At 36.1% G+C, this 13,631-nt stretch overlaps 1 protein-coding gene across 3 annotated transcripts in view; it reads right to left on the reverse strand.

Moving 5' to 3' along the window:
- MYO9A (myosin IXA) overlaps positions 1-13,631 on the reverse strand; it is a 391,855-nt gene that overhangs the window by 64,360 nt on the left and 313,864 nt on the right. For all 3 annotated transcript variants that reach the window (XM_058294436.2, XM_071214269.1, XM_058294435.2), the window contains 2 exons: positions 13,340-13,451; positions 10,101-10,162 (listed from right to left, as the gene is read on the reverse strand). In XM_058294436.2, the coding sequence (XP_058150419.1) occupies positions 10,101-10,162; positions 13,340-13,451 (174 nt within the window). The remainder of the gene's footprint in view (positions 1-10,100; positions 10,163-13,339; positions 13,452-13,631) is intronic.

The following is a 13,631-nucleotide window of genomic DNA, read 5'->3' on the forward strand; positions in this document are numbered from 1 at the left end:
CATCCCTGCGTGGCACGGCACTCCTTGCGCACATCAGCACTGCGCATGGGCCAGCTCCACGTGGGTCAAAGAGGCTTGGGGGTTTAAACTGCGGACCTCCCATGTGGTAGGCGGATGCCCTATCCATTGGGGCAAGTCCACTTCTCCTCACTGAGGTTTTAATCTGCCTTTGCCTGATGATTGGTGAAGATGTTTGACCATGTTTTTAGAAATCATCTTTTGTGAAATGTCTGTGCAAGTTATTGCCTCATTTTTGTATAGAGTTGACGGTCTTTCTTACTGATGTGTAGATGATCTTCACAGATGGTTAGATGTACTGCAAATATCTTCTCCCATTCTGTGGTTGCATTTTTTGGTTGTCTGTTTGAATAATGAATGGGTTTGAATTTTACCCAACATATTTCTTGTACTTATTGAGGTGGTATTTTTTCTTTGTTCAATGTGGTAAATAACACTGATTGAGTTCTGAATAATAAACGAACTTTGCCTTCCTGGAATAAAAAACAACTTGATCCTGAAGCATTATCACTTTTATGTATATTATTGGGTTAAAAGTGCTAATATTTTAAGACTTTTGCATCTATGCTTATGATCAGCAATATTCCTTTACTATAATGCCCTTTTCATTTTTTGACTTTAAGGTTTCACTGTTCTCATAAGTCAAGTTGGAAAAAAAAGTTATAAAATATTCCCTCTTTTAATATTCTCTGGAAGAGTTTATAAAAGATTGGTTTTATTTCTTCATAAAATATTTGGAAGTATTCAATGGTAAAACCATGCAGTATTAGAGATTTTTTTGTGGAAGGTTTTGAATTGTGGATTCCATTCTTTAAATAAATATGACTTCAGATTTTCTATTTTTTCTTGTGTCAGTTTAGCTAAATTGCATTTTTCTGGAAATTTTCAAATTTTTTAGCATCACCTCACCCATAATTTAACCTTTTATTTTCCTTTTAATGTCTGCCATTTCTGTCTATATCTTCTTTCTTGGTGTTCTTTCTTTTTTTTTTTTTTTCTTATTCTTTGAGTTTTGTCTTCTCAAAAAACCAATTTTGGCTTTGTAGCATCTTTTCAATTGCACGAATGCTTTCAATTTCATTTATTTCTCATTATTAACTTCCTCCTCCTGTCTTTGTGTATAATTTGCTGTTTTTTGCCCCTACATTCTTGAGATGGAAGTTCAGATAATTTTCTACTTTATTCTTTCCTAATGTATGCATTTAAAGCTATAGACTTCCTTCCAAGCACAACTTCAGCTACTCTCCAGCTAAAGTTCATTATCAGTTAGTTCAAAATGTTTTTCCATTTTATTGAAATTTAGAAGTACATTACTTCATGTGCAAACATTTAAAGATTGTCTACTTTATTGATTTATAGCTTAATTCCAGTATGGTCAGTGAATATACTCTAAATATTTTAATTCTTTGAAATTTGTAGGGACTTGCCTTATGGTCGAACATATAAATAATTTTGTCAAATGTTCCATGGGCACCTTGAAAACAATATTTATTAAAATGTAGGGTGCAGGATTCAATATACATCAGTTAGGTCAAGTATACAAATCTTTGTTTTCAAATCATTGGTATTCTGGCTGAGTTTTTGTCTGCCAGGTATTAAATCTATGATAGTAGAGTCTTATAATATTAGAAGTTTCAGATCTTTCTGAGGGGTTGAACTTTTTACCATAATGAAATGACCTTACCTGCACTAATAATTCTTGCTTTAAAGTAAACCTTATTAATACAGGTAACACCAACTTTCTATAGGTTAGTCTTTGCAAACTCTATTTTTATCCTTTATTTTCAACATTTCTGTATCTATATATCTAAGTATGTTGCTTATAAATAGCAAATTACTGAGAGTTTTTCATTGGTTTTAATCTAGTGTTTTAATTGGAGTACTTAGTCTACTCACATTTGATATAATTACGATTATACTGAGACTTACATCTACCAATTTGCTATTTATTTTGTTTAGCCTGCCTATTTCATGTTTCCTATTTTTTGTTTTTTGCCTTCTTTTATATTAATCAAATATTTTTTTCTTTTTCTACTTTCCCCTCTTTATTGGCTTTCAAGCTATTAATATATATATTTTTTACTATAATATTAAGTGGTCACTTAAGATGTTTTTTACAAAAAAAAATCCATAACATATTTAAGTCTAATGTTTCAGTACTTTTACTACTTAGTAGATAGCATAAGGACTTAGAATATTTTAACCTATATTTACCTGAATGTTTTTTGTGCTCTCATGCCCTTTAATTCTATATATACTGCACAAAAGATTATCATTGTGTTTTCATTCAATATTTAGTCACATTTACCCTATTAGTTACCCTTTCCATTGTTTTTCATTCATTTCTATATTTCTGTGTTTTCATCTGAGATCCTATTCTTTCTGTCTGGACCTTCGTTCAGTATTTTTTAATATTATAATTTTTTTATATATCTTTTTTATTGAAGCACATCATTCATACACGAATACACACAAACAATAAGTGTATAGTAAAGATTGTGAACTCACAAAACAAACATACATAACATCACACATAGGTCTCATACATCACCCTTCCACCAACACTTTACATTGTTGTGAAAAATTTGTTAGAAACTATGCAAGAGCATCATCAAAATATTACTGCCAACTATAGTCCCTTTATTAGATTTGGTGTATCTTTCCCCCAACCCACACTATTTTTTTTTAAATATATATTTTTGGTACAAATGTTGTGAACTTACAGAACAATTATACACATGTGCAGATTTCCCATATAACACCACACCCTGGTGGAACATTTGTTACAGATTATGAGATAATATCATCGGACTATTAACACCAATCACAGTCCACAGCATACGTTTGGCACACTTTTTCCATACACCTCCATTATCAACACAGTACAGCTTTGGCATTGATGCAAGTGCATTATAGTATTGCTGTTAACAACAGTCTATAGGTCACACCAATTATAGTTTTCCCATGCTTCTCCATATTTCTATCACCCTGTAATAGTGATGTATATCTGCTCTAGTTCACAGAAGGACTCTCTTGCATTTGTACCCTTAAGCACCCTCCTCATCCACCTCTGGGTTCACTGTGTTATTCAGTTGCTAGATAATTCTTCAGCTTTCTTTCTATGACATTTACTTTCCCAGACTACCTTTTTCAGCCACAATTCAATTTATAATGTGTTACAATCAACTCTATCCATTTCCACACTTTTACAGTCAAGTTAATTAAAATTTCTATATACATTCAACATCAGTGCTTCTTCTAAAGCTTCCTCTAATCTCCTAATAACCTATACTCTAGGTTTTAATTCCATATGTTTATTATTCGTATTTAGTTCATATTAATGAGACCATGCAATATTTGTACTTTTATGTCTGGCTTACTTCATTCAGTACAATGTCTTCAAGACTCATCCATGTTATCACATGTGTCCCAATTTCATTTCTTCTATTGCAGCATAGTATTCCATTGTATGTAATATCACATTTTGTTTACCATTCATTAGTGGATGGACACTTGGGTTGTTTCCATCTTTTGGGAATTGTGAATAATGCTGCTGAGAACATTGTGTGCAGATGTCTGTTCATGTCATAGTTTTTAGTTCTTCTGGATATATTCCTAGGAGAGGAATTGCTGAATCATACAGCAATTCTATATTTAGCTTCCTGAGGAACTGCCAAACTGTCCTCCACAGAGGCTGTACCATTTTACACTCCCACCAACAGTGAAGGAGTGTTCCTATTTCTCCACATCCTTTCCAGCACTTACTGTTGTCTGGTTTTTAATAATGGCCATTCTATATGGTGTTAGATGATATCTCATTGTTGTTTTAATTTACATTTCCCTAATAGCTAGTGATATGAAACATTTTTTCATGTGCTTTTTTGTCCATTTGTATTTCCTCTTTGGAGAAATGTCTATTTAAATCTTTTGCCCATTTTAAAATTGGATTTCTTGCTCTTCTATTGTTGAGGTGTATGATCTCTTTATATAAAATGGAAATCAAACCCTTATTGGTTAAGTGGTTTCCAAATATTTTCTCCCATTGACTGAGTTACCCTTTCACCTTCGTGATGAAGTCCTTTGAATCACAGAAGTGTTTAAGTTTGAGGAGGTCCCATTTATCCATGTTTCCTTTCACTGCTCATGCTTTTGGTGTAAGGTTTAAGAATCCACCACCTACCACCAAGTCTTGAAGATGTTTCCCTACATTTTCTTCCAGGAGTTTTATTGTACTTCCTTTTATATTTAGGTCTTTGATACATTTTGAGTTAATTTTTGTATAAGGTATGAGATAGGGGTCTTCTTTCTTTCTTTTGGCTATGGATATCCAGTTCTCCCATTTGTTGAATAAACTATTCTGCCCCAACTGGGTGGGCTTGACGGGCTTGTCGAAAATCACTTAGCCGTAGATGTGAGGGTCCATTTCTGAACTATTAATTCAGTTCCATTGGTTTATGTGTCTATCTTTATGCCAATACCACTGTAGCTATATATATGATTAAAGGTCTGGAAGTGACAGTTCTCCAACTTCATTTTTCTGTTTGAATATGTTTCTGGCTATTTGGGGCCTCTTATCCTTTCAGACAAATTTGATAATTGTGTTTTTCATTTGCTTTAAAAATGTTGGAGGAATTTTTATTGGGATTGCATTGAATCTGTATATCAATTTGGGTAAAATTGACATCTTAATGATATTGAATCTTCCAATCCATGAGCATGGAATGTTCTTCCGATTATTTAGGTCTTTTAAAATTTCTTTTAAGCAATTAACTATTGTTTTCTGAATGCAAGTGCTTAGCATCCTTGGGTAAGTTTATTCCTAAATATTTGATTCTTTTAGTTGCTATTGTAAATGGAATTTTTTCCTGACTTCCTCCTCAGATTGTGCATTACGAGTGTATAGAAACACCACTGATTTTTGCATATTGATCTTGTATCCTGACACTACTGAAATCATTTATTAGCTCTACCAGCTTTGTTGTAGACTTTTCAGGACTTTCTAGATACACAATCATATCAACGGCAAATAGCGAAGGTATTAATTCTTCCTTTCTAATTTGGATGCCTTTTATTTCTTTTTCCTGCCTGATTATTCTAGTTAGAACCTCTAGCACTATATTGAACAACCATGGTGGCAGTGGGCATCCTTGTCTTGTCCCTGATCTCAACGGAAAAGCTTTCAGTCTTTCACCATTGAGAACAATGTTAGCTGTGGGTTTTTTTGTTTTTTTTTAAAGATTTATTTATTTATTCAATTTCCCCCCCTCCCCTGGTTGTCTGTTCTTGGTGTCTATTTGCTGCGTTTTGTTTCTTTGTCCGCTTCTGTTGTTGTCAGCGGCACGGGAAGTGTGGGCGGCGCCATTCCTGGGCAGGCTGCTGTTTCTTTTCACGCTGGGCGGCTTTCCTCACGGGCGCACTCCTTGTGCGTGGGGCTCCCCCACGTGGGGGACACCCTTGTGTGGCACGGCACTCCTTGCGCGCATCAGCACTGCGCATGACCAGCTCCACACGGGTCAAGGAGGTCCGGGGTTTGAACCGCGGACCTCCCATATGGTAGACGGACGCCCTAACCACTGGGCCAAAGTCCATTTCCCAGCTGTGGGTTTTTAATGTATGGCCTTTATCATGTTGAGAAAGTTTCCTTCAAATGCTATTTTTTGTAGTATTTTTATCAAGAAAGGATGCTGTATTTTGTCAAATGCCTTTTCTGCATCAACTGATAAGATCATGTGATTTTTCTTCTTTGATTTATTAATGTGGTGTATTATGCTGACTGATTTTCTTGTATTGAACCAGCCTTTTATATGTGGTATAAACCCACTTGATTATAATGGATAGTTCTTTTAATGTGTTGTTGGATTTGATTAGCAAGTATTTTATTGAGGAGTTTTGCATCTGTATTCATTAAAGAAATAAGTCTGTAATTTTCTTTTTTTGTAATATCTTTATCTGGCTTTGGTAATAGGGTGTATTGGCTTCATAGAATTAGTTTGGCAGTGTTCCTTCTTGTTCAATTTCTTGGAAGAGCTTGAGTAAGATTGGTATTAAATCTTCTTTGAATGCTTGGTAGAACTCACCTGTGAAACCATCTGGTCCTGGGCTTTTCATTTTGGGGAGCTGTTTGATGTCTGTTTCAATCTCTTTATTTGTGATTGGTTTGTAGGGTCCTTCTATTTCTTCTAGCATCAGTGTAGGTTGTTTCTATATTCCTAGGAATTTTTCCATTTCATCTACATTATCTAGTTTTTTAGCATAAAGTTGTTTATAGTATCCTCTCATGATCTCTTATTTCTGTGGGGTCAGTAGTAATGTTCCCCTTTTCATTTTTTATTTCATTTATTTGCATTTTCTCTCTTTTTTCTTAGTCAGTCTAGCTAAGGGTTTGTCGATTTTGTTAATCTTCTCGAAGAACCAACTTTTGGTTTTGTTAATTCTATTGTTTTTTTGTTCTCAATTTCATTTATTTCTGCTCTGATCTTTGTTATTTCATTCCTTCTACTTGCTTTGGGATTAGTTTGCTGTTCTTCATCTAGTTCCTCCAGCTGTGTAGTTAGGTCATTGATTTTAGCTCTTTCTTCTTTATTTATGTAAGTATTGAGGGCTTTAAACTTTCCTCTCAACACTGCCTTCGCGTCAACCCATCAGTTTTGATAAGTTGTATTCTTGTTGTCATTCATCTTGAGATTTTTAAAAATTTCTTGACATTTCTTCTTTGATCCACCGATTAGTTAAGAATGTTTTGTTTAATCTCCATATATATGTGAATTTTCCCTTTTTTTGCCACTTGTTGATTTCCAACCTTATTCCATTATGATCAGAGAAAGTGTTCTGTATAATTCTGATTTTGTTAAATTTACGAGATCTGCTTTGTGACCCAACATATGGTCTCTACTAGAAAAAGATCCATAAATACTTGAAAAGAATGTACATCCTGCTGTTTTGGGGTGCAATGTTCTGTATATGTCTATTAGGTTTAGTCTATTTATCACGTTATTCAAGCAATCTGTTTCTTTATTGATCTTCTGCCCAGATGTTATATCCAATGCTGAAAATGGTGTATTGAAGTCTCCAACTATTTTTGTAGAGGTGTCTATTTCTCCCTTCAGTTTTGCCAGTGTTTGCCTCAAGTACTTTGGGGCATACTGGATAGGTGCATTTATATTTATGATTATTTCTTCCTGGTAAATCATCTCTTTTATTAATATGTAATGTCCTTCCTTGTCTCTAATAACAATTTTGCTTTTAAAGTCAATATTATCTAAGTATAGCTATCCCAGTTTTTTTTTTTTTTTTTTTTTTTTGGTTACTGCATACATGGAATATCTTTTTCCCCTCTTACTTTCAGTTTATTGGCATCCTTGGTTCTAAGGTGAGTCTCCTGCAGACAACATATAGATAGCTTCTATCTTCCTATCCATTCTGCCAGTTTATGTCTTTGGACTGGGGAGTTTAATACATTAACATTCAATGTTATTAATGTAAAGGCAGTTCTTATTTCATCCATTCTGATCTTTGTGTTTCACCTGTCATTTTATTTTTGACACTTTTAGTTACAGTTGTCATTTCTAGACTCTCTTCCAAGTCTCTCTCTCCTGTCTTTTCTTTTCAGGCTGTAACACTCCCTTTAGTATTTCCTGCAAAGCTGGTCTTTTTTTTTTTTAAAGATTTACTTACTTTTATTTTTTTCTCTCCTCTTCCCCCCCAACCCGGTTGTCTGTTCTCTGTGTCTATTTGCTGTGTCTTCTTTGTCTGCTTCTGTTGTTGTCAGCAGCCCAGGAATCTGTGTTTCTTTTTGCTGAGTCATCTTGTTGTGTCATTTCTCTGTGTTGGCAGCGCCATTCTTAGGCAGGCTGCACTTTCTTTGGTGCTGGGCGGCTCTCCTTATGGGGTGCACTCCTTCCGCGTGCGGCTCCCCTATGTAGGGACACCCCTGCATGGCACAGCACTCCTTGCATGCATCAGCACTGTGCATGGGCCAGCTCCACACGGGTCAAGGATGCCCGGGGTTTGAACTGCGGACCTCCCATGTGGTAGACAGACGCCCAAACCACTGGGCCAAGTCTGCCGCCTGGTCTTTTTGTTACAAACTCTCTCAGTTTCTGTTTATCTGTGAACATTCTAATCTCACCCTCATTTTTAAAAGATAATCTTGCTGCGTATAAAACTCTTGGCTGGCAGTTTTTCTTCTGCAGTATCTTAAATATACCACTGCCTTCTTTGCCTCCATGGTTTCTGAAGATAAATCAGCATTTAATCTTATTGGGTATCCCTTTTATGTTATGCATAGCTTTTCTCTTGCTGTTCTCAGAATTCTCTCTCGGTCTTTGGCATTTGACATTCTGATTAGTATGTCTCAGAGTTGGTCTATTTGGGTTTTTTCAGTTTTTGTAAAGCTCAGTCTACCAATGGCTGACCCATAATCCTAAGGTAGAGTTCTCTAGAAGTCTCACTGAGAGTTTAGGGTATTAACAAGGGCCCATCTTTAATGGTAGAGCATATAACTCTAATTTTTTTTCTCCTTAATATTATCTGCTTTTCTTATTAGCTTCTTAGACTTTAGTCTGTGCATTGTAAGAATTCAGAAAATTCCTTGAGGGGAAAACGTCTTAGTTTCAGGTTCACTTTGCTATATGTCTGGATCATGGCCTCAAACTTGTTTTTGTCCCTACAGCCCGATGAGACTGCTAAAAGTCTAGCTTGCTTTTCTTATTCTTAAATGTGGTTCACTGCCCAGAGATTCTTGTCCTACACTGGAAACTGGCAAATTTCCCCTAGAAGGAAAGCATCTCACAAGATATTGAGTCATCAATCTGCAATTCTTCTCTCTCCAGGATCTTGGCCCATAAAGTCCAATTTGCCTGTTGACAGACTTTTGTTTTTTGGTTATTTTCAGCAAGAGTATTGGTCTGCCATAAGCTACTCCATTTTAGCTGCAAACAAATATTCCACCTTCATTGCATTTTTTTAAAATGTATTTTTTATTTTTAAAAGATAAAAAGATCACATAAAATGTTAGATTAAAAAAATACAGTGGATTCCCATGTGCCCCACTCCACACATCCCCCATTTTTCCCACTTCAACAACTTCTTTCATTAGTTTGGTACTACAGAATTATTGTGATTCTAGCATGGAAGAAATTATATCATTGAGGTGGAGACAGCAGCCACAAGAGTTGCTGAGGGCAGGGAGAGGGAAGAAGAGATGTGATGTGGGGGCATTTTCGGGACTTGGAGTTGTCCTGAATGATATTGCAGGGACATAACCCATTGAATGGACTGGGAGAGAGTATAAACTACAGTGCAAACCATAATCTATGCTGTGTAGCAGTGCTCCAAAATGTATTCATTAATTGCAATGAATGCACTGCATTGTATTTTAAACCCTGAATCAAATTGTTCCTTGTACTTCGCCATGATTTACCTACTAATTTAGGACAGATGCAAATTCTATACACGGCCTGTAAATAACATGCATACACATTTACATTATAGTTTAAATTTGCATAGCATGGTTACAACTGTCAGTATGTGACTAAAAAGTAACAAATAATGTTGTGATTATAAATTACCTAATAAATGCCTTAAGTATTTAAAATGTTCCTTCCTTTAAGCATAAAATACCAAAGAATACATCTTAAGTATGTTTTGGGCCTCTCTGGCTGAATTTCAAGTAGAAATATATAAAAACAACAAAGAATAACGGCAAATTTGCTGTTGTCATGTTTAAATTTCTTCACCTTGAATTGTGGCCTTACATAATTCCTAGGAAGGCTTACCAGTGTTTAAGGAAGAAGGAAACCTCTAACAGCTGGGATTTTCAAATTACAGGTGTTGAAATCAGTTTACTGGCTCAGGTGTAGTAAAGGTAAATATGGTTCCCTAAAACTCATTTCAGTTATATACACACATTCCACTAGGTGTATATATAGGACCATAACATAAAACTTATTTCTTAATGTAATCTGTGGTCAGAATTTTGAAAACTTGCTCTCCAAAATAAAAAAGTATCAAAAAAGTCTTAATTTCTTTCCAAAAGATGAACATATCTGTTATTTTTTTAATGATAGGTGATAACTACTTACCTTTTTAGAACACTTGCCTGTGGTTTTCAGACAGCACTTCTTATGGCAAGCATACTTGCATACTGAAAAATAGGATAAGAAAGCAGCGTTTTTAGAAGTTTGCACTGTAGTGATAAGAACTTCACAAGTTTACAACTCTATTTTTGATATACACTTACCTTTTTTTTTTAATTATTTGTTTATTATTTTTTTTTAAATTACATTAAAAAAAATATGAGGTCCCATTCAACCCCACCGTCCCCGCCCCCCACTCCCCCCACAGCAACACTCTCTCCCATCATCATGACACATCCATTGCAACTGGTAAGTTCATCTCTGAGCATCACTGCACCCCATAGTCAATGGTCATTGCTATTCTATCACATATATATATATATATGTATATGTGTGTGTTTTTGTGTATACTCTGTACTGTGTTATAATGAAAAATAATTTTATCCCATTCTCTGTTGGGGAAAATGAAGTTGAAAAATATGCCTCAAGTTTCTAATCACTATCTATGGCAAAAATTTTTATTCTTTCAAGACTGTTCCCCTCTCCCTTGCCAATATTCAAGTAAGATAGGTGTCTACTTCTATTGTTTGACTTACAAATTAGTGCTTATGTTCTCCCCATATACGTGCTCTAAAACCTGCCAAAATGCCAGAAATAACTATTAAGAACAATTCCTATGGGTAGGTAAGGCATACGAATACAAATTGGGTAGCATATTAAGATTTAAGAAAGGTCTTTATTAGGTTATCTCTGATGGGCCAGAATAATGCTAAGAAATGAGAACATCAAGAATATTGATGGAAGCGGATTTGGCTCAACAGATAGAGCGTCTGCCTACCACATGGGAGGTCCAGGGTTCAAGCTAGGGCCTCCTGACCCATATAATGAGATGGCCCACACGCAGTGCTGATGCACGCAAGGAATGCTGTGCCATGCAGGGGTGTCCCCCACGTAGGGGAGCCCCATGAACAAGGAGTGCACCCCATAAGGAGAGCTGCCCAGCGCAAAAAAAGTGCAGCCAGTCCAGGAGTGGCGCTGCACACACGGAGAGCTGACACAGCAAGATGACGCAACAAAAAGAGGCACAGATTCCCGGTGCCACTGACAAGAATAAAAGTGGACACAGAAGAAGACACAGCGAATGGACACAGAGAGCAGGCAACTGGGGGGGGGAGGGGGAGGAGGGAGGGGAGATAAATAAATAAATAAATAAATCCTTAAAAAAGAAAAGTACTGATTCTGACTAGAAAGTTACATTAAAGAAAAGATTCACAGTAGAAATAATTTGTTGGAAAGGTAGATGAGAGGTAGGCTGGGCAGGTGGTGGGCAGAAAGAGGAAGACACTGTGTACATATTTGGTGTATAACATTATGCTACACCAACTCTTGCTCCTGCATCCCAAAACCTGAATATCCTTCTTAAGCTTCTAAAGTATAACAAGGTTTTGAAGCAAGACAAGATCAACAAGGAAGGCCCTATCATTCTATTGGTAAAATCACCAGGAAGATCACAAAGTTAATTCTATTAAGAAAACAAACCAATTTTATAAAAAAACCGATTCTATAAACTTACAGCTTCAGTCACAGAAGAAATTACACCAAACCTACAGGAATCAGACTACTATTAAATAGTCAAGTACGTCTCAAACTACTTTTCATTTTCATTCTCACTATAAATTTTAAGATGATAGATAATAAAATGTGAGGAAAATCATTGTTGAACCATGGAACAGGTGAACATGTCCAGGATAGTGATGATTTTGCTGTGGTGAACACAAATTTTTATCCTCACAGTCATAATGGACCCTGCCCTTCCCATGTTTTCTTCATTCACTATGGTCCACTACTAAAAGCAAAGCCTCACAGAATTATTGACAGCACCAGAGTAGATGAAATACAGGAAATGAAAGATAAAGGTCCTCTGCAGGCTAGAATGAAGTAGATCTGCAAAGAGTATCTGCTCATATTCTAAGATTTAGATAGACTGATGAAAGGTTCTAGTAGAAAAAGCATCTTTTTGGTAATAAGGAACCTGTCTGATAATTTGTCAATCCATCTCTAAGTCCACCTGCCCAACAAATATTTACTAAGAATTACTAGTTTCAAAATTGTTTTAGGAACTGGTGATACAGAAGAGACAAGTTCCCTGACCTTACAGACCTTACATTCTAGAACAACAGACTGATAAATAAGAAAACAAATGGTAGTAGTAAGAGCTGTAAAGCTGAGTTAGGGAAAGGAAAATTTAGGGATAGGGTGACATTTTAGATAGGGGAGTGAAGCAGTTTGATATTGTTCATGAATTCCAAAAGTAGATACTGGATTATGTTTGTGAACTGATCTGTTCCTCTGGGCATATTAAATTGGATTGAATTCAGAGGTTTTACTTTTACTTGATTAAATAATGATTAAGGCTTTGATTGGGTCACATCAGTAGGATGTTGAGTTCCTGTCCCCTTGATGGGCAGAACTCACAGAGAAAAGACATGGCAGAAGACAGAGTTTGGAGTTTTAATGCTGGAGCCCCGGGAAGTAAATACACAGAGAAGCAGATACACGAGGAAAGAGAGAAGGCTCCATTAGACACAGCAGAGGCTCCAGGAAGAAAGATGAGCCATTCACCTGATAGTTTGTTTACAGCTGGCCTTGTGGAAAGAGCAAAGCAGCCGAGCCTGGAGAGAAATGAGCCCCAGGAGAGCGCCTACACAGCTGAGACTGGAATAAGCTGGGACTGTGGAGCCTTGAGAGGAAGAGGAAACCTGAACCCTTGCAGACATCAGCGGCCATCTTGCTCCAACATGTGGCAACAGACTTTGGTGATTGAAGTAGCTTATGCTTTTTTACGTGGGAGCTTTAACTGTAAGCTTTTACCCCAAATAAATAACCTTTATAAAAGCCAACAGATTTCTGGTATTTTGCATCAGCACCCCTTTGGCTGACTAATACAGGGACTAAGAAAAGCACTCTCAGAGGAGGTGACTGTATTAACTCAAATAGAAAGTCATGTGAAAATCTGTGAGAAAAGCATTTCAGATAGAGTGAGTTGCCAAAGGTTCTGAGTGACCAAGGAACATCAAAAAATCTAGTCTGGTTATAAAAAGTGTGAAAATGAGTTAATAGTGATAGATAAGGTAATAGAAATAGGCAGTGTGAATCTGTCCTTTATGTTGAAAAAACAATATAAGAAAACTCAAAAGAAACAGAAATGTCAAGTAATTAAAAAAAAAAAAATTCCCCATACTTACATTTGCAAACAGAGGCTCGGTCCATTATCCATATCAAAGAAGAACAGTACTCACAGTATGTAGGGATGCTATATTGGGTGGCCTTAAAGATGTGACCATTGTGTTCTTCCACCTGAATGAAAAAATTTAGCTGTGTATGTTAAAGACAACACAGTAAATGCCCCAACATGGTCAGACAATGGGAAATTCTTCAATTCCTTCATTGGACACTTACTCCAAAGGGAAAATTATGAACTCTTGAGAAATAAAATGAAACTAAAACACATGATCCCTGCCCCTCCAAAGCTAACAG

The sequence above is a fragment of the Dasypus novemcinctus genome, chromosome 3 (genome assembly GCF_030445035.2).
Source record: "Dasypus novemcinctus isolate mDasNov1 chromosome 3, mDasNov1.1.hap2, whole genome shotgun sequence".
Taxonomy (NCBI): Eukaryota; Metazoa; Chordata; class Mammalia; order Cingulata; family Dasypodidae; genus Dasypus; species Dasypus novemcinctus.